Source organism: Aspergillus affinis, assembly GCF_023601865.1.
Source record: "Aspergillus affinis strain CMG 70 chromosome Unknown NODE_3_length_628324_cov_86_750800, whole genome shotgun sequence".
Lineage (NCBI taxonomy): Eukaryota > Fungi > Ascomycota > Eurotiomycetes > Eurotiales > Aspergillaceae > Aspergillus > Aspergillus affinis.
Window position 1 is genome coordinate 480,303 of NW_026515784.1, and position 25,619 is coordinate 505,921.

The following is a 25,619-nucleotide window of genomic DNA, read 5'->3' on the forward strand; positions in this document are numbered from 1 at the left end:
TGGGTCCCGATAAGCCCTTATCGCGGAGATCGGACTTCGTCAATTGCCATCTCCTCATGACTTCATTCATCATCGCATGTCCGACCTTCAACTTTCCTGTCGGACTTTTATTTTGGAATTGTCTGTGCAGGTCCCCTTGTTTTGATTTCCCTTTTTTTTTCTTTGATGGAGGCCAACGATGCATATGATTTCCGCCCTAACCGGCCTGTGGACCAACTTCCCGAATCTCATCGCCGAAAGCGCAAAGCCGTTAATTGCGAGCAATGCCGACGCTCTAAGTTGCGATGCGATCGTCAGCACCCCTGTGGCGCTTGCAAGCGTCGCAGGCGTGAGGCCAGCTGCTCATACGAGACTCCCTCTGGTGCCCCTACATCCACCAGAAAACCCCGAGTGTCCGTTACTGCTTTAGTTTCAACTCCGCTAGGCAGTGGAGTAGCTCCGTCTCCTCCGTTGAGACCAGACCTTGCCAGTGCTTCAATTCTACATCCCGAACTGCCAATAACTGAAACGAATCAAGCGCCTTTAGGTGCACAATGGGAAACAGTACTTGACAGACCAGCTCCGGAACATGACTCTCCGCCTCTTTCCATCAGTCCGCGCATCTCCCGTCAAGAGATCATCGACTCTCTTCCCCCCAAGTCTTGTTGCGACTATCTAACTTCACACTTTTTCAAATACATCTCGGCGCTATTCCCTATTCTCCATGGACCGACGTTCCAAAGGCAATATACAGCGTTTATGCAACGGCCCCATGACGTTGACTTACCATGGCTAGCTCTACTTTTCTCTATATGCTCTTTGTCTCTGAACACTATGGATGAAAGTGATCCCCGACTAGCATATTTCTGGTCCCGGTTTCCTTCAAGTCCGACGCAAGTACCTGCCACGGCGTCTCTGTCTCGCCGCCTTCTCCGAACGGCAATGACCTGCCTTCTACAGGATGAGCTTTTTATCCGGCACAAATTCAGTACATTTGAGGCTTTATTAATGGTAATTTACAACCTTTCCCACAATGAGTCCGTCGACCAAGCATGGGCTTTGTTAGGGATGGCGTTGAATATTGGCATTGCATTACGGTGCAATGTAGATCAGAACCTAGGAAGCCTCGTCGAGGCCGAAAGACGGCGACGCTGTTGGGCTGGTCTTTTGACGTTACATACGTATCAGGGTATGCTATTTCGGGACGTCGATATGTCATATCTTCTAAACATCAAGTCCACCTCACCGGCCGATGTCAATGATTCCGATATTACGGATGAAGCCATCTTACAGCCATCCAGTCGCGGCGAGATTACACAGATGTCAGTCATGATGGCCAAGCTTCGCCTGTTTCGACTCTCCATCCAAATCTGTCGTCATATCTCCGGTCCGTCCCGACTAGATCAGCAGTTACTCCATGAATTCGACGCAGAAATAGCCGAGGAACAAAAGCAATGGGATGCGGCCTATCTGATTGACGGGTCTCCCAACATTTTGGATGCTAACAGCTATGCATATTGGTGCGTCTTACAGTCGTACGCGCATCATCTCTATCTTCTTCTCCACCGACCGTTCCACCATTCCAAAGCACCAGATTTTCTTCCAGCGTCCCGAGAAAGATGTATCAACTCTGGAGCGGCCTTGGTATCCATCCACAGACAGCTTTACGAAGCTCCGCTACTTCGAAATTATCTCTGGCTTCTTAGCGGTGTCACCAGCATGAAAGCTTTACATGCAGCCGTGGCCCTTAATTCATGTCTTCAAGATATTTCATCAGCAGTGGATCCAGGATATGACTTGAACTTTTTTCGGCAGGAGATTGAAACATTGATTGCTCATATGAAAGACCTCTCGGGGAGAAGTTATATCTGTCTCAGAGCGTATCGTATACTTCATCATTTACAGTAGGTTACGCGTTTGTATGTACTGTAGCCGTTTTCAGCTAACTGAATGTTTTCTCCAGGGTCCAGGCTGGAACAGAAAATCCCCCAACACAAGGCTCCGAGGCTGAATTTGAAAATCTATTTGAAAACTTGATCGATATCCGTGAGTGGATGGATCCGGACCTGATCAATTCGGTACGTATGGCTCTTCAGAATTGCATGGTCTCAACTAATATGCCCAGAACTTGGACGGTGCTTTCAATATCTTCGCACCTTGATAGAGTTTCACAAGAGATTACTTAGAGACCCAGATTTGTGGGTTAGTGACTCGGGAGCAATTTGCATTAAAACCTTTTCAGTCTTGTATATATCAAAGGTCCAAGCCGGATCAGAGTGCAGTTCTGCCCAGAAAAGAAAGCATATAGAAATGACTCAAGTCGATCCTCGACAGCAACTACCCCAGCACTGATCACTGATACTACTCTTCGGACGCCGACAGCAAGTTCCAAAACACTGATCTGCTATAAGTGGAATGAGCACTCTGGAAGACCACATTCAGAACGATGCACGTACCATTGCGCACCATGTGGCCCTCTTTTTTGCCGACACAGACCTCATGAGACTCGATGAGTATTTGACTGTTCAAGTCAGATAGATCCACTTAGATTCTAGGACTCTGTGATATAGTATACTCACCTGCTCTTGGCATCATCACCTTCGATGCAATCACTGGAGTCCCGTTTAGGACTTCGTAGCCACGGGGGCTTCAAGCATTTGGGCAGGGTCATAGTCGGTGAATTCCTGATGTAGAACAGGACCTAGCGACTAATGCTATGGCCAAGTAACTATGAATCAAGAATCTGCATTCTGTCTGTCAGAGCTGTTCTAGAAGGGGTTTTTGTATCTAGCAGGGTCATCACGTGTTGCTGATGATCTAGACGAAGGTCTACAGCTTCTCCGATCATTTACCGTCAACTCCTAGGCCGATATCTCATAAGCCGAACTGAAAGCGGAGATCCTATGCGACAGGGGTGGATGGGATTGCATCCATAGCGATGCATTAATCCTGGCGACGAGATCGCCGTGGTGAAGGTTCCCAGGGGGTTGTCTTTGATGAATTGACGGAGAATCGGAATGTGGGATTCTGCGTGGATTGACCGGAGAATTATGGTGGGCAATCAAGGGACGAGTTGAATGATTGACCAGCACAAATGGGAGGGCTATTTATGGTCCTCGGAGTTGTCGACGGAGGACCTCGTCGGAGTTCCATTCCATTTGAGTGGCAACGGACATCCGAACGACCACCGCACTGATTATTGTATCCCTCCTAGTCCAGGCTTTGGTTACAGTCAGAAGCTGTTTATTGTCAACCAGATAGATTTGCTAAAGGAAGGACAACAGGGAACAGAGCCAATCTGGAGATCTCTAACGAGCGATCCAATTCATCATGTTCATGATAACCAAAGTAAAAGGAAGAAAGAAGCACTGGTCTTGGTCACTCTAAATCGCTCACTTAACCCAAGAATGTTTGAACCAAGAGAGAAACAAGTGAAGCAGACTGCTCGATCAAATATCACAGCTAAGCAGGCAGCGTATGATCAATGGAGAACTTTGGAATGACTTCTCGATTCTCCGAGTCGAGAACCTGAACAGAAGACATCTCGTCCAGAAAGACCAGCCTCAGAACCCGTTTCGTTTCCGTACCTATTTCATATGAGGGCCTGTTAACGAGTGATTCATTGACTAGGGGAAATGAATGAAGAGAGGAAGAGAAAGGCTCTAGACCTACAGCAGACTTGCGGCCATTCCTGTCGACAGTCCAGAATCAACCATTCCTTCAATCTACCCCCATAAGGTTTCTGATAGGCTCCGGTGGGTTCGAATCGCGCGGCACATTCTCGAAGCTGCTCACAATCTGCATCCAGCAATATACAGAAGCTCCATTCTCCTGTTTCCTCTTTGACAATGAAGTCCGGGATATAGACCCCGGCCTGGGAATCATTTCGCGTGGTCCCTAGCTTCCCTCTAACCTGAGTCCGCAGACATCGGTGGAACTCCTTTTTGAAGTCCGTTTCTGACGGCCAAAGCCTTTTTGCACGTCCAAAGTTTAAGGGGTTGGGGGATTTACAGAGGTCGCTCTTGGACAAGCACTGTAAGATTTCTAGGCAGACTGTTTTGATGGCTGTCGTTTCGTCGGGGGTTTGGGAGGATGACCTGAAATTATGAGTTAGCGTCTGGGTTGATAAGATGATATAGATCAGCTTCATGGAACCCAACTTACATGGTATGGTTACAGTGAGTTCATGTGGGATATCTTGGACAGAAGGAGCAGAAGAGGAAGATGAAGAGGAATTTGGAAAATGAAGGCTTCTATGACTAGGAATGCATTATAAAGAGGTCGCAAACAGTTGAACAGGCGAGCAAACCATTACAAGCAAACGGATTCTTCCTTCTCTTCCTCATCCTCCGTTGAGCATTCACTCTTACAAAGAACCCCAAACTGCGCTTTCCTTCTCAAAGCTTCATTTGTACGGTAAGTCTTTTGGAGTTAGCCTTTTGGCAAACAATACTTCATTGTGGTAGTCGCTGCATGATCAATCGGGATGTACTGGCCTGTGCTCAAATTATATGCGAAAGGATCACTTTGAGGCGGCGTGAACAAGGTATGTTCCCTTTCTTTGAGAGTGGAAATTCTAACATTACTATCTAGGTTTCGTGTGATCCACAGAAATCAAATTTAGACAATTGTCTGGCGAAGAGATATTGTAACCACACAGGCGGATCATCTAGGGACACAGCGCGATTGTGGGAAGACGAAAATTGCAACAGGTCTCGGCCTTCACGAAGATAGAACAAGTCCCCAGTGCATGAATAGGGGATAGCTTGGGCTGACAAATAGCAGCCTGTCCCATGATCCTCTTAAAAAGAAAAGAAGCAGGAACAATCCCTTTCACTACCGGGTTGACGTCGTGATACCGGCACTTTCCCTTTTGGCTGCGAAGATAAATTGAGCCTCGCCCACCCGCCTTCTTCAATCCTTCTATTTATTAATTTTAGGCTCTAAGCTGGAATTTCTTCTCCGTTCATGAATAACACTCCTGTGACGTAAGTAACCAGTTGAGCCAATCAATAAAGAGCCCTACTAATTGAGTGCTGAAATAGATCCTTGGATTCCGACAGGCGATAGCAGCACGTCACAATCTCAACCCTTCCAACGGATTACATATAATTATACTGATTTACGAATGGAATGGTGTGTTTGTCACTCTGTCTTGCTGAACACTTCTCTGGTCTATATCTGAGACGAAAGAAGGTGTTCTGCCGCGAAGATGGCCCAGAAGAGGCACTATTTCGCGGCAACCTTCAGTGGCCTCGTCCATGAGCTCGACTATTTCCACAAAGATCGTCCAATTCCATATCTGGCTACGGCAAATACACCATCTTCGCTCCATTGGAAAGAAGCCTTGAAAAAGCTCGACACCCCGGACTCCGACCTTGCAGAATGCTCCCAGGGCACTGTTATCGATAAAGAGCGATATCTTGTAGTGGGCATCGTTCCTCATCCTAGCTTGCCCGATGTTAGGAAGCCAAGGACCATGTCCATGTCTGACGAACACTTTCCTTTGGAGGTTGTCACGCCCGTCAAGCGTGATATCAAGCGCCGCAAACCGAAATTTTATGTTCTGCTGGAGGTTGAGCCAACCATTCCGCGATACGGTGCTTTCCCGATCAATCCCGAGGAAATCTTCTATTTCTTGGAGTATCGAACCGATGTGAAGTCCGTTAAAGAGCGACGGACTCAATGGACCGAGAAGGTGCGAGTCGCAGCTGTGATGCCTTCAGCCGAGCCGCGACGTTCCTACAGCTGGTTGAGCGCCGTACAACGCGTGGCCGAGAGACAGCTTCCCGTGTCTCCCGATGGAAATACCCGTGATAACTCAATCAAGTTCATTTGGGAACACTTCCTCAACCCCATGTCGAAGACTGAGCTCACCTCAGAGAACGCTGAGCAACTAGCCGTCGAGATTCTGAAAAGGTGGCCAATCCTTCAACGCCACAACGTCACGGGCGATAAACTGATGCGCCTGCGACATGGGATCGTCGAATCGAAGTCCGCGGTTGGGTGGAGCAGGGCATATGGATTTCTGGCACTCGGCTGCGAATCGTCCTTGGATAGCCCTAACTTGGGCCAGCTGGTCGTCGGTTTTCTGGATACAATTGATAAGGTCCGAAAACTGGGTCCTGGAAAAACACCGCGCTTTGTCAAAGACATGGTCTTGGGCTCATTGACAGCAGCGATAGATATCGCAAAAGATGTGCAGACCAACAGCGAGGACACAGCTAAAATCCTCGAGACGCCAGCTGAGGCTGAACTTTTTAAACTCTTCATATGTCAGGTAGAAGACGCGTTGGTAAACTCGAATACTGTGCAGCAAACCTATGCTAGCATTCGGGACATCTTGACAGACTACGGCCATCAGTCGGGGAGCCAACACAGAACGATAGCAGACCAAATGCCAGTGTTTATTGACATTCTGCAAAGTACGCGCACCGCTTTGATGAGTTGATGAGTTGCCTTTCTGTCTTGGGTTATTTCTCGAATCCTTTCTCTAGCTTTTGGACCGATGGTGTTTTTCTCGTTTGTTTTTGCAAGAGTAGGAAAGTTATGAAATACTGTACGATTGGGCCCCTGTTTATTTGTATTAACAATTCGCATCTTTTTTTTGTGTTGTATATTAGAATTTATTTGTCATTTCCTTAACCAATTCTACCTGCGTGAGATCCTTCCTACGGGTTTCAAGATGACTATAGCACCTTGCACATGGATGATATTTACGTCTCTCGCGAATCACCTAAGATTACCTGTCAACATCTATTCACCTGTTGGAACTTCAATATCCAAATGTCTAGCTAGCAGGCCAACTAATATGACGAAGAAGTATGGTCCCAGAAGTTTGTAGCTGTAACACATGAAGTACTCCTTGAGTAGTATCACGATAGAACCTCAGCCACTCATCCTCTCGCGATAATCCGTCGTGCACAGGTCCGTCATAGACACGCGGATCGGAAGTTCTGATCGCTCTTGTCGTTCAGCATCGCCAGCTCCTTCTCCGCTTGTTCGATCCGCTTCTTCATGTCGAGCAACTTGTTCATCTTGGGCTGCTTTTTGACGCTAATGGTCTCGAGCGCTTGCTTGGTCCAGGAGGGGTCTTGGTCGCGGGTGCAGGCCATCTTGGGGGGTTTCTCCCAGGTGGAGCTGGAGAAGGGGCAGTGGGAGCGCTTTGGGGGAGGCATTGATGTTTTGGTTTGGATGGTTGATGTGGACGTTTGTGGTGTTGATGGAGGTGGGGAGGTTTGATGTTTGAGGTTGAGGCTGGCTGGTGCTTGTTGCGAGATGAGACTTATTGTCGTTCTGGGGAATGAGTGGTCTATGTAGATGGATGTTAGATATCTCAGTCGATGCATAGTTCGGGGTCGTACACACCTCAGATGAGCTTGGAGAATGGTACTGACGTGAGGGTATTGTGTTTGTGATCTCGCGTTCGGGGGAGAGGATGAGAAATGTGGAAGGGTTGAAGTTAGAAGTAATCACCATGGAGGCGAAGGAGATGAGTGTTTGTTGTTGTTAACAGCAGGCACCACCCTTCACGAACCGAACTTGCGAGATATGCGTGGTTCAACGTGTCTATCATCTATCATTCTATCAAAAGACTTCCTGTGCTATCATCTCGTGCCAGTATCTACTGCCCTTCCATAACCATATCATGATCATAATAATGACGCATCCTCCTATCAGTTCCGTCAATATTCGCACCTCCCTATGTAATACTGATCCAATTAGCTCTGAAACCATGGCACAGCTACCATTCCATATAAATCCTAATCCCAATCACTTCTTCCTAATCGCTGTCGCCCTCTCTATTCACCAACCCCTCTACCCACCCTTCGCAAAGCCCACTAACCCCCCCCTTCCGATTCACTACTCCTACCATCAACATACAACCTACACCAAACAACGAGTCAAAAGAAAGGGAATAAAAGAGAAAACCAAAGAAAAATGGACTTCCACGACCCCTTCTCCGGCCAACACCACCATAATTACCACACCACCCTCTTCAACCCACCTGACCCCAGCGCCAATAACGACTTCACCTACGACTTCAAAGTCCGCGGAACCGATCGGCACCACCGCCGTGGACACCAGATTCGTCACCACGAGGATCCTGCATATCGCACCGTGCCGAAGATTCATCGTGTTGATCCCCGTGGGAAGAAGGAGGAGGGTGGCGAGGCGGCGGATCCCGTACATGATATTGTGCTGGGCCCGACGGATACTTTATGTATGTGTCCCTTTCTTTCTTTCCTTCTCCTCTTTAGGGAAGAGGAAGAGTGGATGCTGTTGGGTTGGTCGAGGAAGATCATGCTAATATATGGCTGGGTACTATGCGTGTACAGTTCCCAGGATCGACGGATCCCAAAACAGCAAGGAAAAGCAGCACGCTCAAGACAGAAAGATGACAAACGGTATCACGATGGCTATGGACTCTGCCATCACAGATAAGGCGGGAAAAGAAAAAACCAAGAACCAGGATGGCCAGGAGGGTAAGCAGGATAAGATATACGTCCGAGGAATGGGAAACGATGAAGTTGCGAATGATGGTGTTGGACAGAACAGCAACGACAAGACGCAGCGACAAGAGATAGAGGAAGATACGGAAGATCTACAGAAACGGCAGGATCAAGCGACAGAGCGCCAGAGACTGGATGATGAAATAACAGAGATAAAAAGAATGCCGACAGATCCTGCGAAAAATTCGAAATCCAAGGCAGAAACAACGTCTAAGGTGAACGTGACGACGAAGGAGGTGCCAGAGACGAAGGAGGCGGAGGAAACCAAGGAGACCACGAAGGCAAAGTCGAAGCCCAGGATTATGATGACGCGGATCAAGGCAAGGTTCATGAAGACGGTAGAGGAGCTGAGGAAGTGATTCTACATTTATCATATTTAATAACTAATGCAGCACTCGTTACAATCTTAATGTCTTTGGTCATCCCTACGATAGCCTTGCAAAATCATCTTCCAATCGACATCGGCGTTTTCATTGCAGAGACAGACATATCAACATCAAGCAGAACGTCAGAGTAGCTAAAGAAAAAGTAGCAAAAGGTCATCTCTCCTCTGCCAGGTATTTACGCGGAATTGTGTCATCCAGAGGCCGTGAGAAAACAAAAGAGAAACATCGAAACAAACAACACCCGACGCCTTTTTTTGTAAGACACCCAGTTCATGACCGATAACTGTATACGATGATGATAGATATTATAGAAGGCAGACTTCGTCTCATCGTGGGCCGTGGGCCGTTTACCGACGTTGGGTCTTGCCGATGGTTCGTTTTCCGGCGAACTACATTGGTCAGTATATCATACTTGGTAATAAACAGTGAAGGGAGGAAACATACCAAATGCTTGGGCAGAGATGCGGTCGTGTGTCGATCGGCCTCTCCAGCTCTTGCCATCCGGTTCATCTTCTTCTGGCCCAGCTTGGCCAGACGGTCCGCCTTGGTGCGCGCCATCTCGTCCGTCACACCGTCGTTGCGACGATCCGTAGCAGCCTGGCTGCGAGCACGACCCTTGGCCTTGGCGATGGCCTGGCGAGGGTCCGACATGTCGACGTCCATGGCGTCGTCGTTGGATTCGCGTGTGATGGGACGTCCGCGAGCCTGGCTCTGGGTGCGGGCCCGGGCAGAGGCGGCATCAACGTCGTAACCGGCCTCTTCCAGCGCCGACTCCATCTGCGACAGTCTCTTGGCCTTGGCGCTTCGGGGGATGGCCGCGCGGTTCTTGAGCGACTTGCGCATCTTGGCCTCGTTGCGCATCAGGGCGTGTTTCTCGCGGATCAGGTCGGCCTTCATGCGCAGTTCGGCGTCTTCAGCCTCCTCCACCTCGTCGTCGGATTCGTAGAACCCGTCGGCCTGCAGCTTCTCTTCCTCCTCCTCCAGGGAGGCCAGCTTCGCCTCGATGTCGGGATCCACAAAGTCGTAAACGTTCTTGCCGTTCCACACTTCGGGGATCTTGTCGTGCTTCCACTCGTCGTTCTCCAGCAGGTAGGTCTTCTTGAGGTCGATGTTGTAAACACCGGCACCGCCGTTCTCCTCCTCGATATCCCGCTCCAGCATCTTCCGGTTGGGGTCGTCCTTGTCGTACTTCTGGAGCGATTGCACGGCGTCGGGAATGAAAGTCTCGCGCTGCACGCCACCCATGGGCTTGGCCACGTGGATACGAGCCAGGACATCGCCCAGACGTCCACCAGGAGTACCGGAGCTGTTGGATCCGGACTTCAGCTTCTGGGCAACTCGGTCGGCGAGGAGCTTGTCGCAAGCGGCGTTCTTCACGTTCGTCACACCCTCGGTGGTGGTGCAGGACAGCTGCAGCAGCTCAACGTCGTCGGCCTTGAGGATCGCCTGAAGCTGCTCCTGGTACTCGGGCTCCAGGTCCTCGGGGCGTCGGACATCGATCTTGTTGATCACGAGGAACACGATCTTGTTGGCGAACAGAGGCTTGATGCTCTGGAACAGCTTGATCTGGTCGCCCACGGAGTAACCACACTGCTCGGAGAGATCCATGAAGTACATGACGGCGGACCGAAGATGGGCAATAGCGGTGATCGACTGCATTTCAATCGTGTTCATCTCCTCCAGAGGATGGTCCAGAATACCCGGCGTGTCGATGGCCTGGAATCGCAGGTACTTGTAGTCGAAGTGACCGACGAACAAACTCTTCGTGGTGAAAGCGTAGGGCTGGACGTCGACATCGGCGCGGGTGATGCTGCGCAGGAAACTGGACTTTCCGACGTTGGGGTACCCGCAGATCAGGAGGGTACGGGTGTTGGGGTCGATGGCGGGCAAACGGCCCAAATGCTGGCGGACCTGCTCCAGGTAGACGAGAGGGTCTTTGAGACGTCGGCAGATGGTGGCCATACGTCCGAGACCGGCGCGCTTAAGTTGCTTACACTGGAAAAGAGACTGCGCATATTTGATGAGACGGACGTAGTCGCGAGACACGGTTTCGATCAGATGTTTGGCCGTGGAAACTTGACCGAGAGCGATACGGAAATGGTCGGCATCGTAAAGGGTGTTCATCAAATCCTTGTCTGGTGAACATTAGAAGGATGAACTTGATTGAAAAAAATCCGATCGAAGAGAAAAGAAACTTACGGAAAGGGTGAATATCCTGGAGTCGGGGAAATCCATCGAGAATCGCCTGGAATTTTTCGCAGAACGTTTCCTGAGTGTATTTGACCTTTCGAGTGTAGAAGCCTGACGGGCAGAAACGAAAATTTTTGTATTAGCGACGAAATTCCTTTATCGTCCGACGGTGGCATCGACTTCCACCATATCGACGGACTGTCTCTTTCGAAAGATCGCAAAATACCTCTGATACGACTGATCTTGAAGCCAGCACGAATTTGAGTAGGCAGCTGTCTTTGAGTACGGCTGAGGACGATATCCAAAAACTCCTGGCTCGTGGGCACAGGAGCGATCTAAGCGGTGACGAAAAAAAAGCATATCGTCAGTCTGGATTGTTTCATGGATCAGGGGGAGGGGGGCACCCAAAAGAACATACATCTTTCCAAGTAGTCTTCATGATAGGTACCTGAGAAGTGCAATGATTGACTCTCAAGAATATCCCCAAGCTGAAAGATGGGGTGATGGGAGGGGGAGAAAAAAAAGGCTCGTTCTCTCAGCGACCGAGAGATCTCGAGATAAAAAAAAAAAAAAAAAAAAAAAATATTAAGTCCGGGCGGTCGGAGGCAAGAGTTTTGGCGGGCGGTGAGTCCAAATGTGGGGAACGTTTTTAGTAACCGAGAGCCAGACCTCCCTCCTACAACTACTTTCTCTCCGGAAGGAGTACCAGGAATTCTGTCTTGATTGATCAGGCAATGTCATGTACATTGACTATCGTGGGACTATGGACTATGATACAAAGACTCCTTGCCTTGACTAAACCAGACCGCCAGCCGTGGGATTCATCATCGTCAAAATTCATCCCGCAATCGTCGTAGCCCAAACAGAACTCCGTTACTTTTTTTTTTCTCTTAACCCACGTAAAACCAAATCCGAGGAGGGGTAGTAATAACATTAACATAAAGATAACATCCATGCATAAGCCATTGAATGGGAATTTTGTGCGATAACGGCAAGGAAACTCATATAGTATAGGTAAAGGGGGGGGGGGGGAAGGTAGAAGAAGGGTAATAGAGGTGAGGAGGAGTAGGGTGAATTGGTCCATTGGGATCTTATTCTTGGTGGGTGAACTCGAGAACCTACGTACGGTCAGTATAAGGAAACAAAGATAGGGGGAAAGGTTGAGATTGATACTTACCAAGTCTACCCAGCCTCCTCCGCCGAACTGGCACTTGCTAGGGCCGCGGTTCTCAAACCCGAACGATTCGTAGAACGATACCAGGTGATCATGCGTGATGATGGACAGACGGTCCGCGATTTGCGCCTCCTTGATTCTCTGGACGTACGACTTCATCAAGGTGCTGGCGACCTGCTTTCCTTGGTGCTCGGGCCGAACAGCCAGGGAGTGGATCGCAATCGTGCTGCCGTATTCGTCGTGGCCAATGGTCTCGTCATTTTCGACCGCGAACCGGTCGGTCTTCCATTTCGCCGGCAGCTGCATGGACTTGTCGGTCACCAGCTCTGTCGAGGTTCGAGTGGCAACGATATGTCCGACCAGGATCGGACGAGGTTTCGGTTCGCCGTCCTTCACGATGGGCAGGGTGAAAAGACCCAGGCACAGCTCGGGGCATCGGTTGAGACGGTAGATGAACTGGAAAGAAGATCTCAAGTCAGTCGCCGGTTCTTTGCGATCAATGCTGGCTGGGTCCGTACTTTGTCTCGGGAGCAGCGCTCCTGTTCCGGGAATGCTTGTTCCACCTCCACGCAGTCGTCCACATTCGACGCGGTCAGGACCTGAACGAAGGGATGAAGCTCGTCCAACTTGGTGCGGTGGTGCACGGGCGGGCGACGAAACCAGTAAGGGAATTCATTGACGTCGTCATGATCCACGGCGACGTAGTCTTCGTCGACCTCTTCCTCGTCGTCATCTTCCACCTCGTCCAAGGACAGACCGTTCGCGATGGCCACGTCCGCTCGGCCACTCAGGCGCGAGAGGTCGGAGCCCGTCGCGGGCAAGGAATGATCAACATTCGACAATGGCTTCAGGCCGTTGATCGCCTCCTGATATTGTTTATCGACGGAGTCGGAAGACATCTCCTGGGTGGGATCTCCTTTCAAGGGTTACGGCAGGTCGCGAAGAAGTGAAATCGGGTTGTTTAGTTTCCCCACAAAAGAGCGCGGAATACCAAAAAAATCAGAGGAATACCTTGAAAGAACACAAAGTTCACACAAATGTATTGAGGCGACAAATTCCCGGGAGAAGAAGGATAAGTTGCAGGGAGGGGACAAAAATCGAGACGAAGGGATTGGCCGAAGGGAGGGGGGAAGTGATTGGGAAGGATGAAAAAGAGCCGATAATTCGAGGGGTCCAAATCTTCGGAAAGGCTAGAAGAGGGTGGGGGTCGATTTAGCTTGATGCGGACGATAAGACTCGATGACTCGGGATTCACTTCCAGAAGCTTTGCTGGACCCGAAGTTGACGGCACACGATGTATGTAAGTATAGATCACCCCCAGACCAGGGTCAACGGGTCGCTGCTGCGACTAGGACTGCCACATACCTTGGTAGTTCCTCCTGTACTTGTTGTCCCTCAAGGTAGGGAAGTCTGGGGCAATCACGAGGAAAGAGCCTGCACGAGGAAGGAAGGTCCTTCCTTGTTCTACAGTTCTGTGGTTCAGGCAGGAAGAGTCTGCCTGAAGAGATAAGATTATCTCTCAACTATGACTCTACCTTATTAGGGAGATGATTAAATTCTACCTTCCTTGAGTGACTCTAGCGATAGTATTGTCAGGCCGATACTAGCGCTTCTTTCCGCGGGGCGGCGATAAGACGGCGATATCAGGATTCAGGACTATACTCTGTAGTATAAGAACGAATGAATGAAAACAACCACGCGAGATCGATTCAAAATCAATTTATCTATTGATTGATTCATTCGTTCATTCATCGCTAACCTGCATAGAACGTTCACAAAATGACCTGCCTGATACGGAATGAGGGTCCCCGCCATGCAGCATGCACGGTGACATAATTTATACTTGAACAAAAGGACAGAGGGACAGAAGGAACGAAGCAGAAGAGAACGGTTATTTCCTAATCATTGGGTGCCGTCCATGTCCCCCTTCTCCGCATTTGACCAGGATGATGTGGCAGTCCCTCGGGGTCTTATCGTCGACGGCGCGTTTCATAAGTACTGCCTATTAAGATTCCCCTCTTTTGTCGTCGCTGTCCAACCCATCGAAGCTTTTCATCCGCCACGATGTCCCTGCCATTTCCCGTCAACCATGGCATGACTTCCTTCTGGCGCTCCGAACCCGATCCTTTGGATAATCACCGCTCGACGGATGCCCTTCCTGATGAATCCGACATCGTGATCATCGGCGCTGGATTCGCGGGGGCTGCCACTGCTTATCACTGCCTCGAGCAAAGCAAATCGTTCTCCCAGAGTCCTTCAGTCGTCATCCTGGAAGCCCGCCAGGCGTGCTCTGGGGCTACGGGTCGCAATGGTAATCTACGAAATAAGAAACCAGGAAGTGGAAGGGCGACAAAAAAGCTAACTCCATGGCCTCGACACAGGCGGCCATCTCAAGCCCGATCCGTACTACCAGATTGGTATTTTTGCCGCGGAACACGGAGTCGAGGCAGCAGAGGAGGTGGCGGAGTTTGAAACGAAACACCTCTTGGAGCTGCAGTCGTTCATCGAGCGGGAGAAGATCGAATGCGACCTAGATTTGAATCGAGTTTTCGACGTGCATTTTGACGACGAGCAATGCGCCAAAACCAAGGCCGCGTACGACTTGCTCAGGTCGCAAGGTGCTACGAGGGTGAAAGAGGTGGAATTCAGTCCGTCAGAGTCTGCAGAAGCCGTAAGATTCAAAAGACTCTCCCCTTCTTCGTACGAACCACGCCTGACGAGCGCTTGACTGGCACTAGGTTTCCGGGGTGAAAGGAGCCCGAGGATGCTTTAGTTATCGCACGGGGCGAGTTTGGCCCTATAAACTCGTGCTGCACCTCCTGAAAAAGGCGGTTCTCGGTGGAGCCAATCTTCAGACATATACCCCTGTGCACCGAGTTTCGGAATCACCCGGTACGGATGGGAGGTGGACGGTTGAGACAAGTCGGGGATCCATCCGAGCCAAGAAGGTTGTTTTCGCCAGCAACGCCTATACCGCCGCCCTGGCACCCGAGTACAAGAATCATATCGTCCCAGTGCGAGGAGTCTGTAGCCGAATCGTGGTGCCCAATCCGCCCGAGAATGCAAAGAACTGTTCGTACACCTTTCGGTCCAACGCCTGGGATTATGACTACCTGATCCACCGGCCGGACGGAAGCATCGTTGTGGGAGGAGCCAAATCGACCTTCTATCACAATGCCACGGACTGGTACAACAACACGGATGACAGTAGAGTGATTGAATCGGCTGTGCGATACTTTGACAAGTACATGCAACGGCGCTTTCATGGGTGGGAGAGATCGGGAGCTTATACCGACCGGGTTTGGACAGGAAGTATGTGCCGTCTATCTGCAATTACTCATGTTTTCTCGTCTCTTGGTTCCTCTTATTAACCGACATTAACCAGTTATGGGAGATACCGCCGACACTCTGCCTCATCTCGGACATGTTCCCCACAAGCCCGGACAGCTCATCATCGCCGGGTTCAATGGTCATGGGATGCCGCAGATTTTCCTCTCTGCGCAAGGGATTGCGAAAATGATTGTCGACGGAGCTTCATACGAGGAGACGGGATTGCCGCGGCTATTTCGAACCAGCTCCGAGCGACTGGCGAGGACCGAGAATAACATCCTGGCACCTGCGTCGGGCTAAAGGTGTACTAGCTAGAAGATAATCTAAGAGTCTAGGAGGAGAAGGGGAGAAGTGAAGTGGAGGCCCAGCTATCGATCAGCGTTATCGGCACCGAATCAGAGTGCCGCCCGAGATGCGTCATTATCCGCCTCGACTCATTTTCCTCCGTTTTTCTTTCCCCGACCCGCGCTCGCCGTTGCTGCTGCTGCCCAAGTTTCCCCGTGAACTTCCCCCGTCTCCTCCATTCTTTCTTCGAACTTACTTTCTTCTTCTTCTTTTCTCCCCGTTGAATCATTCTATGTATCTCTTTTTGATCCCGGTTTCCCTGGTCTTTGTCAAGAATGAAACATGAGCTCTAGGGTGCTGAACTGGCCGCGGACTAAGTCCGCGCTGCTGAAGGTGGGTTTTTGGCCTTGGAAGCATAGCGTCGATTTCGATTGTGTGGATTTCGTTCTGACCTCGTTCTCGTCGTTCCTCTAGCAGCAGCAGCAGCAACCTCAGGCTTCCATCTGTAATGGACAGCAAGTCACAAAATTCGATTACCACGCTCGTCGCCCTCTTTCGTCCTCCGCCGATCGGCCGATCAATCAAAGCGCCGACTTCTCTTCCACCAGCCAGAGCTATGATCGTTTAGGTCGTCGGGCGAAGGAGAAGTTGCTGGACCGCGTACGATAACCGTGCAACCCCACTGTTCACAATAGCGCGTGTCACTAATCGTTCTCGATGGCTTTGTTGTGGCATTAGGAATTCTTCCTCAGTCTACTGAACTCGGCGTCCACCAAGCGTGAGGCCAAATCGTATTTGGCCCGTCTCAAAGCTCAGCATTCCCCAACCCCTCCCCCGAAACCGACAATTGAACAAAGTAAGGAAGCCGTGGCTCTTTCGTCGCCGTCGGGGGTCAATCTAGGATCGTTCTACGGTGCCTCGCGTTCGGTTTACGACAGTCCCGTCTTCAGACATGACTCAACTCCTACCCCTCCCCCGCAGGAGATACCGGAGATACGACTACATCTGGCCTTGATCAAACTCAAGGCCCCTCAGCAACTAGAGGACTCGGTCGTTCACGGGGTAGCCAAGACCTTTGCGCAATTGAATCGCCTGGGTATGGCCTGCTGCGTTGTGGTCGATCCGGGACCCATGGACGATGCGAATGCGTCACGAAAGATCGCCGCCGACCAAGCAGACCGCATCGCTGCTGCGGTCGATGCCCAGCCCGATTCCAAATCTACCCACCTGGATTCGGTTCTGACTCTTCCCTCCAAGACCCCGGATACCCCAACGGTCCTATCACGGAAGGCTCTTTTGAAACCTCTCCGAGACGGGCACACAGTCATCATCGCCCCCATCGCCTACACGGAAGATGTCCCTCGAGCGGTGACGTTATCGGGCGAGGATGCTCTCCTCGCCCTTACCAAAGAGCTTGCCGGTCTTGCAAGCGTCCCGCATCCCGATGAAGACCCTTTGCTCACGGCCCAAAATATCAAAAGGTTGCAGCAGGAAGTCTCGCTAGATCGGGTGATTCTACTGGACCCTCTTGGAGGCATTCCTGCTTTCAGTGGCCCGCAAACCTCTCATGTGTTCATCAATATGGAGCAGGAATTCGACGATATTGAAACTCAGTTACTTCAAGCCCAGCAGTCGGCAGCGACAGGGCCTAGCTCAACACAGGCAGAGCCCACAGGTGGAGTCATTAAGCGTACTCCAGAACAAGGTAGCCTTATTGACGATCATCTGCACAACCTGCGCCTATCCCAGAAGACCCTCGCTTTGCTACCCGCGGCATCGTCCGGTATCATTACTTCGCCGGCTGAAGTCGCTAACTCGGCCCGATCACCGCAGGCTGCACCGGCACTGTCCGCGGTGGGCACTCGACGACAACGGAACCCGCTGATCCATAATTTGCTTACCGACAAGCCTTTACTGTCATCTTCTCTACCTATGAGCAGACGTGAAGCGATTAATGGCGGACGGGGAAGCATCTTTACACCTAGCTTACACACGACCTTTGTCAAGCGAGGCATGCCACTTACCATGATCCCTGATCCGCGAGTGGAGGTGTGGACTGCGCAGAATCGCCCTCGATTGAGCCTGGACGACCCCAGCATTGACCTGCCACGCTTGGTGCGTCTGATCGAAGATTCATTCAACCGCAACCTCGATGTCCAGGACTACTTGAACCGAGTCAACGATCGCCTCGCCGGATTGATCATCGCCGGAGAGTATGAAGGGGGTGCTATCTTAACCTGGGAGCTTCCCCCGGGTGTGGTGGATGACGGAAGTGAAGCGAGTCAGGCTCGCATGGTCCCATACTTGGACAAATTTGCGGTTCTGAAACGCAGTCAGGGTGCAGGAGGCGTGGCGGATATTGTGTTCAATGCGATGGTCCGGACATGTTTCCCTCAAGGGGTGTGCTGGCGCAGCCGCAAGGACAACCCGGTGAACAAATGGTATTTCGAGCGCTCCGAGGGAACGTGGAAGTTGGCCGACACCAATTGGACCATGTTTTGGACAACCCCCGGATTGCCGGAGAACTCGCAACTCTTCCGCGATTACGAGGGCGTGTGTCGTGGCATCGAACCCAGCTGGGCTGATGACACCGGGGTGGTTGATTGAGGGGGGTACCCAAGTTCTCTTGCTTATTACTGGATGTCTATAAAGAAAAGAAAAAGTGCTTCTTGAATAGTTCGGGCATATGTGTATATAGCGAAGCGATCTATCCATAGTGATTTTTATAGACCGTTGAGTCCCACTCACCGCCTTCGGCATTCTCTCATTCTCCGTCCATCGCCAAGCGTCATTCATCTACTTATCTCCATTCATTAGAAGCATGGAGCCTGCTATGAAAGCCGGTCCATAACGCGATGCCCATCTGCATCGAATGCTCCTATCCTGTCTCGCATCTGTACAGCACCTACAGTCGCGCAGATGACCGGTCGTTGGGCAAAGGCGTGCGCCTGACGCAATGCCCGCGCTGCCAGCGATTCGCCGACAAATACGTCGAATATGACTTTGTTGTCATCTTCATAGACCTTGTCCTGATCAAGCCTCAGGTATGCCGGAATATTGGAGTGTTACAGGTTCCGAACTAGGCCCGTGTCTGACCTTTCCAGGTATACCGACACCTCCTATTCAACCGACTCGGAGGCGACGATAACCAGTTCGATGTAAGTCCAAAGCTCTTCAGGATATCTGTCGCGCAGGAACTGACCTATCCATGACCACGCAGCGCTCGATTGTTCGTCTCGGCGTTCTCCTCCTCCTATTCGACGTCTACCTGACGTGGGCACGCATCGAGAAGACCCAGACCCTATCCACAACGTTCCTCGCGCGCGCCCCCATCGTCATCCAATACTTCTTCTTCCTAGGCCTAAACACCCTCGCCACGCTCGCTCATCATCTGACCATCCGGTTGCTGGCCTCCATCCTCGCCCCGGTCCCTAGGGGGCTAGAGCAGAATGGCCAGAGCAGCGGCAACAGCACGACCGACACACCATCCCACCCGTCGACACCTGTCTTTCCCTCCTTTCCCGCACAGGCTGCAGGCGCTCAATCGCAGTTATCGCCCACGTCGACGTCGGCCCTGAGCCCACCTCGCCTGCACTCGCAATCGTCGGCCGTGGATGGTTCGTCGACGAACGGTGCTTCTGCCGCCACCAGCACAGGCGACAACACCCCGACTCCCAACTCCAATCCTCCACCGCCAGCGCACTACGCCCATCCTCCACCACCCCTCCGTCGTGCTTCCACGGCTCCCACGCAAAATATCCAGCCCCTACCGCCCCCATCACCCGCAAGTCCCACCGCCATCAGCACCGCCCTGCTCGTCAGCAGCTGCGTGAAACTCTTCCCTATTCTACTCGTCATCTGGGGACCAGATGGCGGCGGCAGCAGCAGCAACAACAATAACGCATCAGAGTCATCCCACGCCCTCGCGCTCGAAACCAGCCAATTCACCCCCTCCCCAAACTTCCCCACCCAAGCACTGAACAGCCTGACTCCCTCCGCGACAACCGCCTCGTCCGGAACATCAGAGTCGCCGACGCTCTTAGAGAGTCTGGTCCATTTGATGCCCACCTCGATACCTACAAACTACCTAGCCAATGTGATCGAGCTGGTCGGATCGCTGCTGTCGCTGGGCGCGGCGGATACGCATCTCGTGCTGCTGAGTAATATCGAGGCACTGTATATTCTGCTAGGGTGTGGATATCTTCGTGCGATGGCGTTGGCTGTTACGGGACTTTTGGCGAGGTGGACGGTGCAGAAGGTTATTTTGGGGGTTGTGGGGGTTGGCTAACTAGTTTGCCATCTCTATTGTTTAATACAGAGCACACTTAATTGATACTACATAATTGGTTTAATCAGATAGGTACATATATCGCTACAATGTGCACAAGGACCGAGAGATATCAAAAGTCAAGATAAAAATCAACTCTAGACATGGAACTAAGATTATACATAAATACCGGACGGAACGTGCGAAGACAGAAGAAAAGAAAAGGTATAAAATAGAAACCCCCATCAGGTAGGTTGGTAGGTATGCTAGATATGACAGTAGCACTCGCTCGCTCAGCCCAAACCAAGCCAAACAAAACTCGAATGTCTCCTCCCTCTTCTCCCTGAGCCCCTCCACTCGGTTTAATAAACAATATAATAGCACCCCTTATCTCTATCTCTCACATCCACACAGCGTCCAACGAATCCAACAAACAAGAAACGAGAGAGATCAATCACTGCGGTACCCGCTCGGGTCTAATATTCGATCTCTTTGGCGTGATAAGAGGGTGCCATTGGGCCATGAATACGATCGCTAGACAAGTGAAATCAAGAATGTTAGCCAACCAGCCAGCAAACCAACCAAACATGAAACCGAAACTTATATATCAGAGGGGAAAGAGAGGGGAGGGAAATAGATAGATAACGTACCCCACATAAGATAACACGAGACGAACGATAGGATCAGCGTGCTTCGGAATACACTGTATTCAGGGAATCGTGTTAATACTGTTTTCTCTTCATTTCTCTCTCTCTTTGCGCGTCTTTCGCTTCATTGTCGGGGCCTCATTTCTGAACGAAACGGTAATAGCGCATGGTGAAGGGAGGGGGGAAAGAAAACGCACGTCTGATTCTCCCCCTTGGGACTAAACACCCAGGCCAGGACGGATGCGATCACGATGATGACCAGGCCGATGACAAGACTCCACCTGGAATACGGCAAGGACATCGGTTAGCATTAAATCTCCACTAGGTTTATTTCGATGGCCAGTTCAGGGTTCCGTCCTATGTCTCGGTATCTGAGAGTATGTAGTTCATGATATCGCCGACTCAGAAGCGCATTGAACGTGAACATAAACCGAATCCGACGAAACGGGGCGAGGCATTCGATATGAGGGACGAGAGATGGAGAGAGGGACGCACCCGTTAGCCATGTTGATTATCCTCCTGACTTTCTTTCTGCGTTGATTCTCGTCCTCTTGAATAAGTAAATAGATGGGTATGGCGTCTCCGGTCTCCGGTCTTCGATATCAAGACTCCGTAGTGTATGCTATGATCGATTCGGGGATGGTGAAGCTTCGATTCTAGAAACGACACAGTTGTAGGTCCAGCCTTCTGTGCTCTCGGTCTTTCCGTCGTTCTCGGTGTGCGTATGGCTTGTTCTTCGCGTGCTAAGTGTGCCGTGACTTGTCCTGATTAACTAAATTCGACTCTGTCAACGAGATTCGAACCCAGCGGAGCAACGCAAGCTGGCTAGGTAGGTAATGCCAGTCGCAATCGGTTGGGAGGGTCACGGTAACTAACAGGGTGAAGTTCAGGTACGGGGTCGGGTATCGACGCGGGTCCGGTTCAGGAAGAGATATTGCAAAAGAAGCGAGGGATCGGGTGAGCGAATTCAAGTGCCGTTGTTGCGAAAGTGCCACCGCGAGCAGGAAGGTCGCCGGGATGATAACTATCCACGGGAGCAGGTCGCGGAGCTTTGGGCGGAGTGGACTTAGGTGGCTGGCTGCCTCAGGCTGCGAGGTGTCATTCTGCCGCTGTGGCGGTGCGGATGTATTTTACGGTACGGTATTGGCTTACGTGGACGGATTGACTACGGCATGCAGACTACACATCTTCCACCGGGACATAAAAACATCTGTTTCACAAGTGCAACAGGGGAAATCGTAGGAAGACTAGCTGGTAGACAGACAGACAGGCAGAGCGGCAACAGATCAAAATGAATCAGGGCATAAAGGAAACAGAGGAGACCGAAGTCAGGACTTAAGCTCCCTCACGGCTCTTGCGGTAGCTGGCCTAGATAGTATCGTGTTAGCGTTGCCTCAATCCCATGCCCATTATGCAATCATACCTCTTGCTCAACCTGCAAGCCATCGACCACAGGAGCCAGCTCACTGAGAATCTCATATGCCCGCTTGTGGAACTCTAGCTGTGCGGCGATCAAGTCCGCTAGGTTTCTCAAGGGCTCGGGGGTATCGAGGACCTTGACGAGAGATAGTCAGCAAAACGCAATTCCCCACTATCATCCCACGCAGACTTACATTTTTCATCACGCTGACAGCCTCCTCGGTCTGACCGACGAACTCATCCTCGGCCTGCTCGATCTCGGCACGAGCCTCCTCGCTCAGGTTGTCCAGATCACCTCTGGCCTGGGCCTTCTTGCTCGCCTTGACCGAGTCCAGCATAAGACGGGCATTCTCGACGTTGCGCCGGGCCTTAGCCGCAAACATCAGGTTCGTGTTCAGCGTGGTGTTCCATCCAGCCAGGAAGCGCGACTGGATCTGCGCGTCCTGCGACAGACGGGCCTCGCCGACCTTCTCCGACGCGAGGGCGTACTTCTCCAGCGCCGAGGCCAGGGGATCTTCGCCGGTAGTGGAGTTCTGCGCCAGCGTCTGGGACCCCGACAGCGAGGCGCGGGCAATGGCGTGGTTGAAGGTCTTGGGCTGCGGCTTGTCGACGGGGGGAGCGGACAGCGCGGCCTGCGCCTCGGCGGGGGAGGCGGCCTGGGAGAGAAGCTGGACCTTCTCGCTGATGGTGCGGCCGAGGTCGTTGAAGGATTCGCGGATGTTGGGGGGGTAGTCGTAAGCTTCGTTGGAGTACTGGGAGCTATTGGGGGAGAAAGAAGGAAAGGTAAGTGGGATTGGTTCCGCAGATCTTCAATTCCAGTGCGAGGAAGTTCTCCCTCTACAAAGAATAGAAAACTTACGTCACCTGAAGAAGCTTCTGGTGGACCAGCTTCAGCGCATCCACGCGCTTCTCGAGCTCGATGTACTCATCGGGGAGTTGGGTGCGGTCTTCGGCCTGGCCCAGCTGCTCTTTGATCATCTGCTGCGTGCGCGCAGCAAAGGGCGAAAAGTTCGCACTGTCTCGCAGAGCAATAAGGTATTAGAAACATGTCAGCAGGAGGGCGGGGGTGGTTCAAGCAGGTGAAAGGAGGGGAGGATTGAGATGAGACTGGAAATAGTAGAAAATAGGCAGTGCAATTAACTGTCAGGGGAGAACTCACCTCAGGTTCTTTCCGAACGCCTGAAACTTATCCATGGTGGCGAGCAATACAGTTTGCGGTTTCTGTAAGATGCGGAGAAAAGGAAGGGATCGTGAGTTTCAAATGGCAATCTGTCAGTCGGAATGATTAGTTATTGTTTGGGTTAGGGAGGTGGCAGGAGCGGAGTCGAGGCCACGCACCGCCTCGCCAAGGCCCCGTTCATCCGTGGCGGTGCACACGTTCCGCACCGCCACAGGTTGTGACGTCCCGGTCATACTTCCTTCACTGAGTAGATCATCTGTCCAAGCATTCTTCATGAAAGAAGAAATGACTACAAAGACCTTTAGGAATTGATTTGTTATCAACTAAACATGTTTACGGTAAATCCTTCAACTATAGTAGACGATCATCATACGAACTATGATAGATTTAGTACGCGCAACAGACTCTGATAAAAGCATCAAGGATATATATCTAGACTAGACATTCTCATACTAAGTACCGATTAAGAAGAGCAATATACTCGATAAATAGATCCAAAACCACGGCAAATCAGTAAGAAAAGAAAAGATAATCACAGGCCTGCTGATCCGATATATTACATGTAGATAACCAGTAACCAGAAGAGACAAAATCAAAATACCGAAAGTCATCAGATCAAATTACCATCAATGATTCGTAGCGCGTCAGAATTCAAAAGAACGAACAGAGGTAGTCGGCCAGACCAGACCTCTAAGTCAGAGTAGCCATCATGGCACGGACGATACGGGAGTTGGGGCCTGAATGGTGTCAAATTAGCATCTGCGGTTTATGATCGATCGAATCGTATGACCTTACCCTTGCGGTCCCTCTTCACTTCGGTGATCTCCTCGCGGTCGCCATCGCCATTGATGAATTCCGTGTCTCGGATAACTTCTCCCCGACTCCGACTCCGTCGCTCCAGCGGCAGGTATTCGCGCAGATCCTCGTCGCTGTCGCGAGGCCGGATCATAATGGCGAGCGGCCCGGCGTTAACGTGGTCGGATTCCATGTCATGGCGAATGCGCACCGGCGAGGACCGGCGACGATGACGACCGTGCACCGAGATGGATCGGGTGCGGGAGACAGTCCTGGTCGTCCGCTTCTCGGAGAGGTCATAATTGCGGGGATGGCGAGAGTGCGATCGGTGTCTAGAGGAAGACGACGACGCGGGCTCGATGAGCATTGTGTGATGGTGGTTCTTAGGAGTATAAGGTTCCATGGCGAGTTTCTCCACTGGTCTATCCCGGCGTCGCTCGCGAACGGGGGACGGCGAAGACTCTATTATATGTGCTGAGAAGAACCGTTAACATTGGCGACCTTCTTCCTCCGAGAGGGGGGGGCACGTGGTCACTTACCACCAGTCCGGTGTTTCATCTGGCGACTGCGGCTGATGACATCGTCGATTTGCTCCTTGGAGAGCGCGACCTGAATAATGACCATATCACCCTGTTTTAACGGCCGGTCAGCTTCCAAATACCCGGTGAGATCTGACGCGATGTATGACATACTTCATCCTGGTATGGGTAACCAAACTCACGAACGGCCGCGGGGTGGACTAGCTTTCGAGGCATCCGAGTCTTGCCCTTTCGAGGGTATGGCTTTTCGATCTCGACTTCCTCAACGGCCCGCGTTGGGAATCGGCTGGTGGAGCGGCGGGGACGGTCCCTGAAGCGATCGCGCTCACGCTCACGCTCATGGTATTCTTCGTCGCCGTAGTGATCGGGGTCCGCGACGCGAATCTCTTCATAATAATCCGATTCGCGGGGAGGACGGACCGGAGCGCGAGCAGGGGGATCGTGGTAGTAATACTCTTCTAGTTTGCGCGAGGGGATGCGATCGAAGGTGTCCAAGGACGATTGGCGTCGCATAAGACGGGGTCGAGGCGGGGGACTGTCTCGTCGACGGTCGTAGGTTACGAGTGGGCCCGAAGTATGGACGAGATGGTCATCTTCGTAGAACCTGTCCGACCGGCGGGCAGGAGGGCCATATCGATCAGTGTCTTGCATGCGGTATTCGAAGCGGTCATCTTCCACGCGGCGGGGTCGTTCGAGCACGGGGGGACCGCGCGAGTGCAGACGTTCGTGACGCTCACGCGAGAAACGGTCGGCGTCCCAACGGTCGGCGTCATGCTCCAGGTGGCCGGTAGAACGGCGATAGTCGTCGTATCGAGACATGTGCCCGGGTGACTTTTGGAGCGAACCGTGGATGACGACAGCGGGTGACTTTTTGGTATTGGACGGGCCGTTGGTGGTGGGGGATGTAGGTAGGGG

The 25,619-nt window shown here is 51.6% G+C and overlaps 10 protein-coding genes across 10 annotated transcripts; 6 read left to right on the forward strand and 4 right to left on the reverse strand.

Moving 5' to 3' along the window:
* Positions 1 to 813: 813 nt before the first annotated feature.
* On the forward strand, positions 814 to 2,140 carry KD926_007128 (fungal specific transcription factor domain-containing protein; the record flags this gene model as incomplete). The annotated part of the gene is made up of 3 exons (XM_053101721.1): positions 814 to 1,883; positions 1,943 to 2,057; positions 2,105 to 2,140. 3 exons carry the CDS (start codon positions 814 to 816, stop codon positions 2,138 to 2,140), a joined length of 1,221 nt encoding a protein of 406 aa, XP_052960806.1.
* A 3,051-nt stretch (positions 2,141 to 5,191) lies between these two features.
* Positions 5,192 to 6,430, forward strand: KD926_007129 (uncharacterized protein; the record flags this gene model as incomplete). Its single annotated transcript, XM_053101732.1, has 1 exon — positions 5,192 to 6,430. One exon carries the CDS (start codon positions 5,192 to 5,194, stop codon positions 6,428 to 6,430), a length of 1,239 nt encoding a protein of 412 aa, XP_052960807.1.
* A 481-nt stretch (positions 6,431 to 6,911) lies between these two features.
* KD926_007130 (uncharacterized protein) lies at positions 6,912 to 7,157 on the reverse strand (the record flags this gene model as incomplete). The annotated part of the gene is made up of 1 exon (XM_053101744.1): positions 6,912 to 7,157. One exon carries the CDS (start codon positions 7,155 to 7,157, stop codon positions 6,912 to 6,914), a length of 246 nt encoding a protein of 81 aa, XP_052960808.1.
* A 763-nt stretch (positions 7,158 to 7,920) lies between these two features.
* KD926_007131 (uncharacterized protein) lies at positions 7,921 to 8,851 on the forward strand (the record flags this gene model as incomplete). Its single annotated transcript, XM_053101755.1, has 2 exons — positions 7,921 to 8,203; positions 8,319 to 8,851. The coding sequence occupies 2 exons, from the start codon at positions 7,921 to 7,923 to the stop codon at positions 8,849 to 8,851; spliced, it is 816 nt and encodes a 271-aa protein (XP_052960809.1).
* A 374-nt stretch (positions 8,852 to 9,225) lies between these two features.
* KD926_007132 (nucleolar GTP-binding protein 1) lies at positions 9,226 to 13,141 on the reverse strand (the record flags this gene model as incomplete). The annotated part of the gene is made up of 6 exons (XM_053101766.1): positions 9,226 to 9,267; positions 9,323 to 11,013; positions 11,078 to 11,179; positions 11,295 to 11,403; positions 12,246 to 12,698; positions 12,761 to 13,141. 6 exons carry the CDS (start codon positions 13,139 to 13,141, stop codon positions 9,226 to 9,228), a joined length of 2,778 nt encoding a protein of 925 aa, XP_052960810.1.
* A 1,165-nt stretch (positions 13,142 to 14,306) lies between these two features.
* Positions 14,307 to 15,872, forward strand: KD926_007133 (NAD(P)/FAD-dependent oxidoreductase; the record flags this gene model as incomplete). Its single annotated transcript, XM_053101777.1, has 4 exons — positions 14,307 to 14,553; positions 14,624 to 14,913; positions 14,981 to 15,554; positions 15,628 to 15,872. The coding sequence occupies 4 exons, from the start codon at positions 14,307 to 14,309 to the stop codon at positions 15,870 to 15,872; spliced, it is 1,356 nt and encodes a 451-aa protein (XP_052960811.1).
* A 327-nt stretch (positions 15,873 to 16,199) lies between these two features.
* Positions 16,200 to 18,464, forward strand: arg2 (acetyl-CoA:L-glutamate N-acetyltransferase; the record flags this gene model as incomplete). Its single annotated transcript, XM_053101788.1, has 3 exons — positions 16,200 to 16,250; positions 16,332 to 16,517; positions 16,596 to 18,464. 3 exons carry the CDS (start codon positions 16,200 to 16,202, stop codon positions 18,462 to 18,464), a joined length of 2,106 nt encoding a protein of 701 aa, XP_052960812.1.
* A 248-nt stretch (positions 18,465 to 18,712) lies between these two features.
* On the forward strand, positions 18,713 to 20,145 carry KD926_007135 (sterol homeostasis protein ARV1; the record flags this gene model as incomplete). The annotated part of the gene is made up of 3 exons (XM_053101799.1): positions 18,713 to 18,901; positions 18,962 to 19,015; positions 19,078 to 20,145. 3 exons carry the CDS (start codon positions 18,713 to 18,715, stop codon positions 20,143 to 20,145), a joined length of 1,311 nt encoding a protein of 436 aa, XP_052960813.1.
* Positions 20,146 to 22,106: 1,961 nt separating this feature from the next.
* On the reverse strand, positions 22,107 to 23,384 carry KD926_007136 (BAR domain-containing protein; the record flags this gene model as incomplete). Its single annotated transcript, XM_053101810.1, has 5 exons — positions 22,107 to 22,139; positions 22,195 to 22,326; positions 22,385 to 22,997; positions 23,050 to 23,205; positions 23,350 to 23,384. The coding sequence occupies 5 exons, from the start codon at positions 23,382 to 23,384 to the stop codon at positions 22,107 to 22,109; spliced, it is 969 nt and encodes a 322-aa protein (XP_052960814.1).
* Positions 23,385 to 24,060: 676 nt separating this feature from the next.
* KD926_007137 (uncharacterized protein) lies at positions 24,061 to 25,523 on the reverse strand (the record flags this gene model as incomplete). The annotated part of the gene is made up of 4 exons (XM_053101821.1): positions 24,061 to 24,107; positions 24,166 to 24,639; positions 24,705 to 24,795; positions 24,858 to 25,523. The coding sequence occupies 4 exons, from the start codon at positions 25,521 to 25,523 to the stop codon at positions 24,061 to 24,063; spliced, it is 1,278 nt and encodes a 425-aa protein (XP_052960815.1).
* Positions 25,524 to 25,619: the final 96 nt, after the last annotated feature.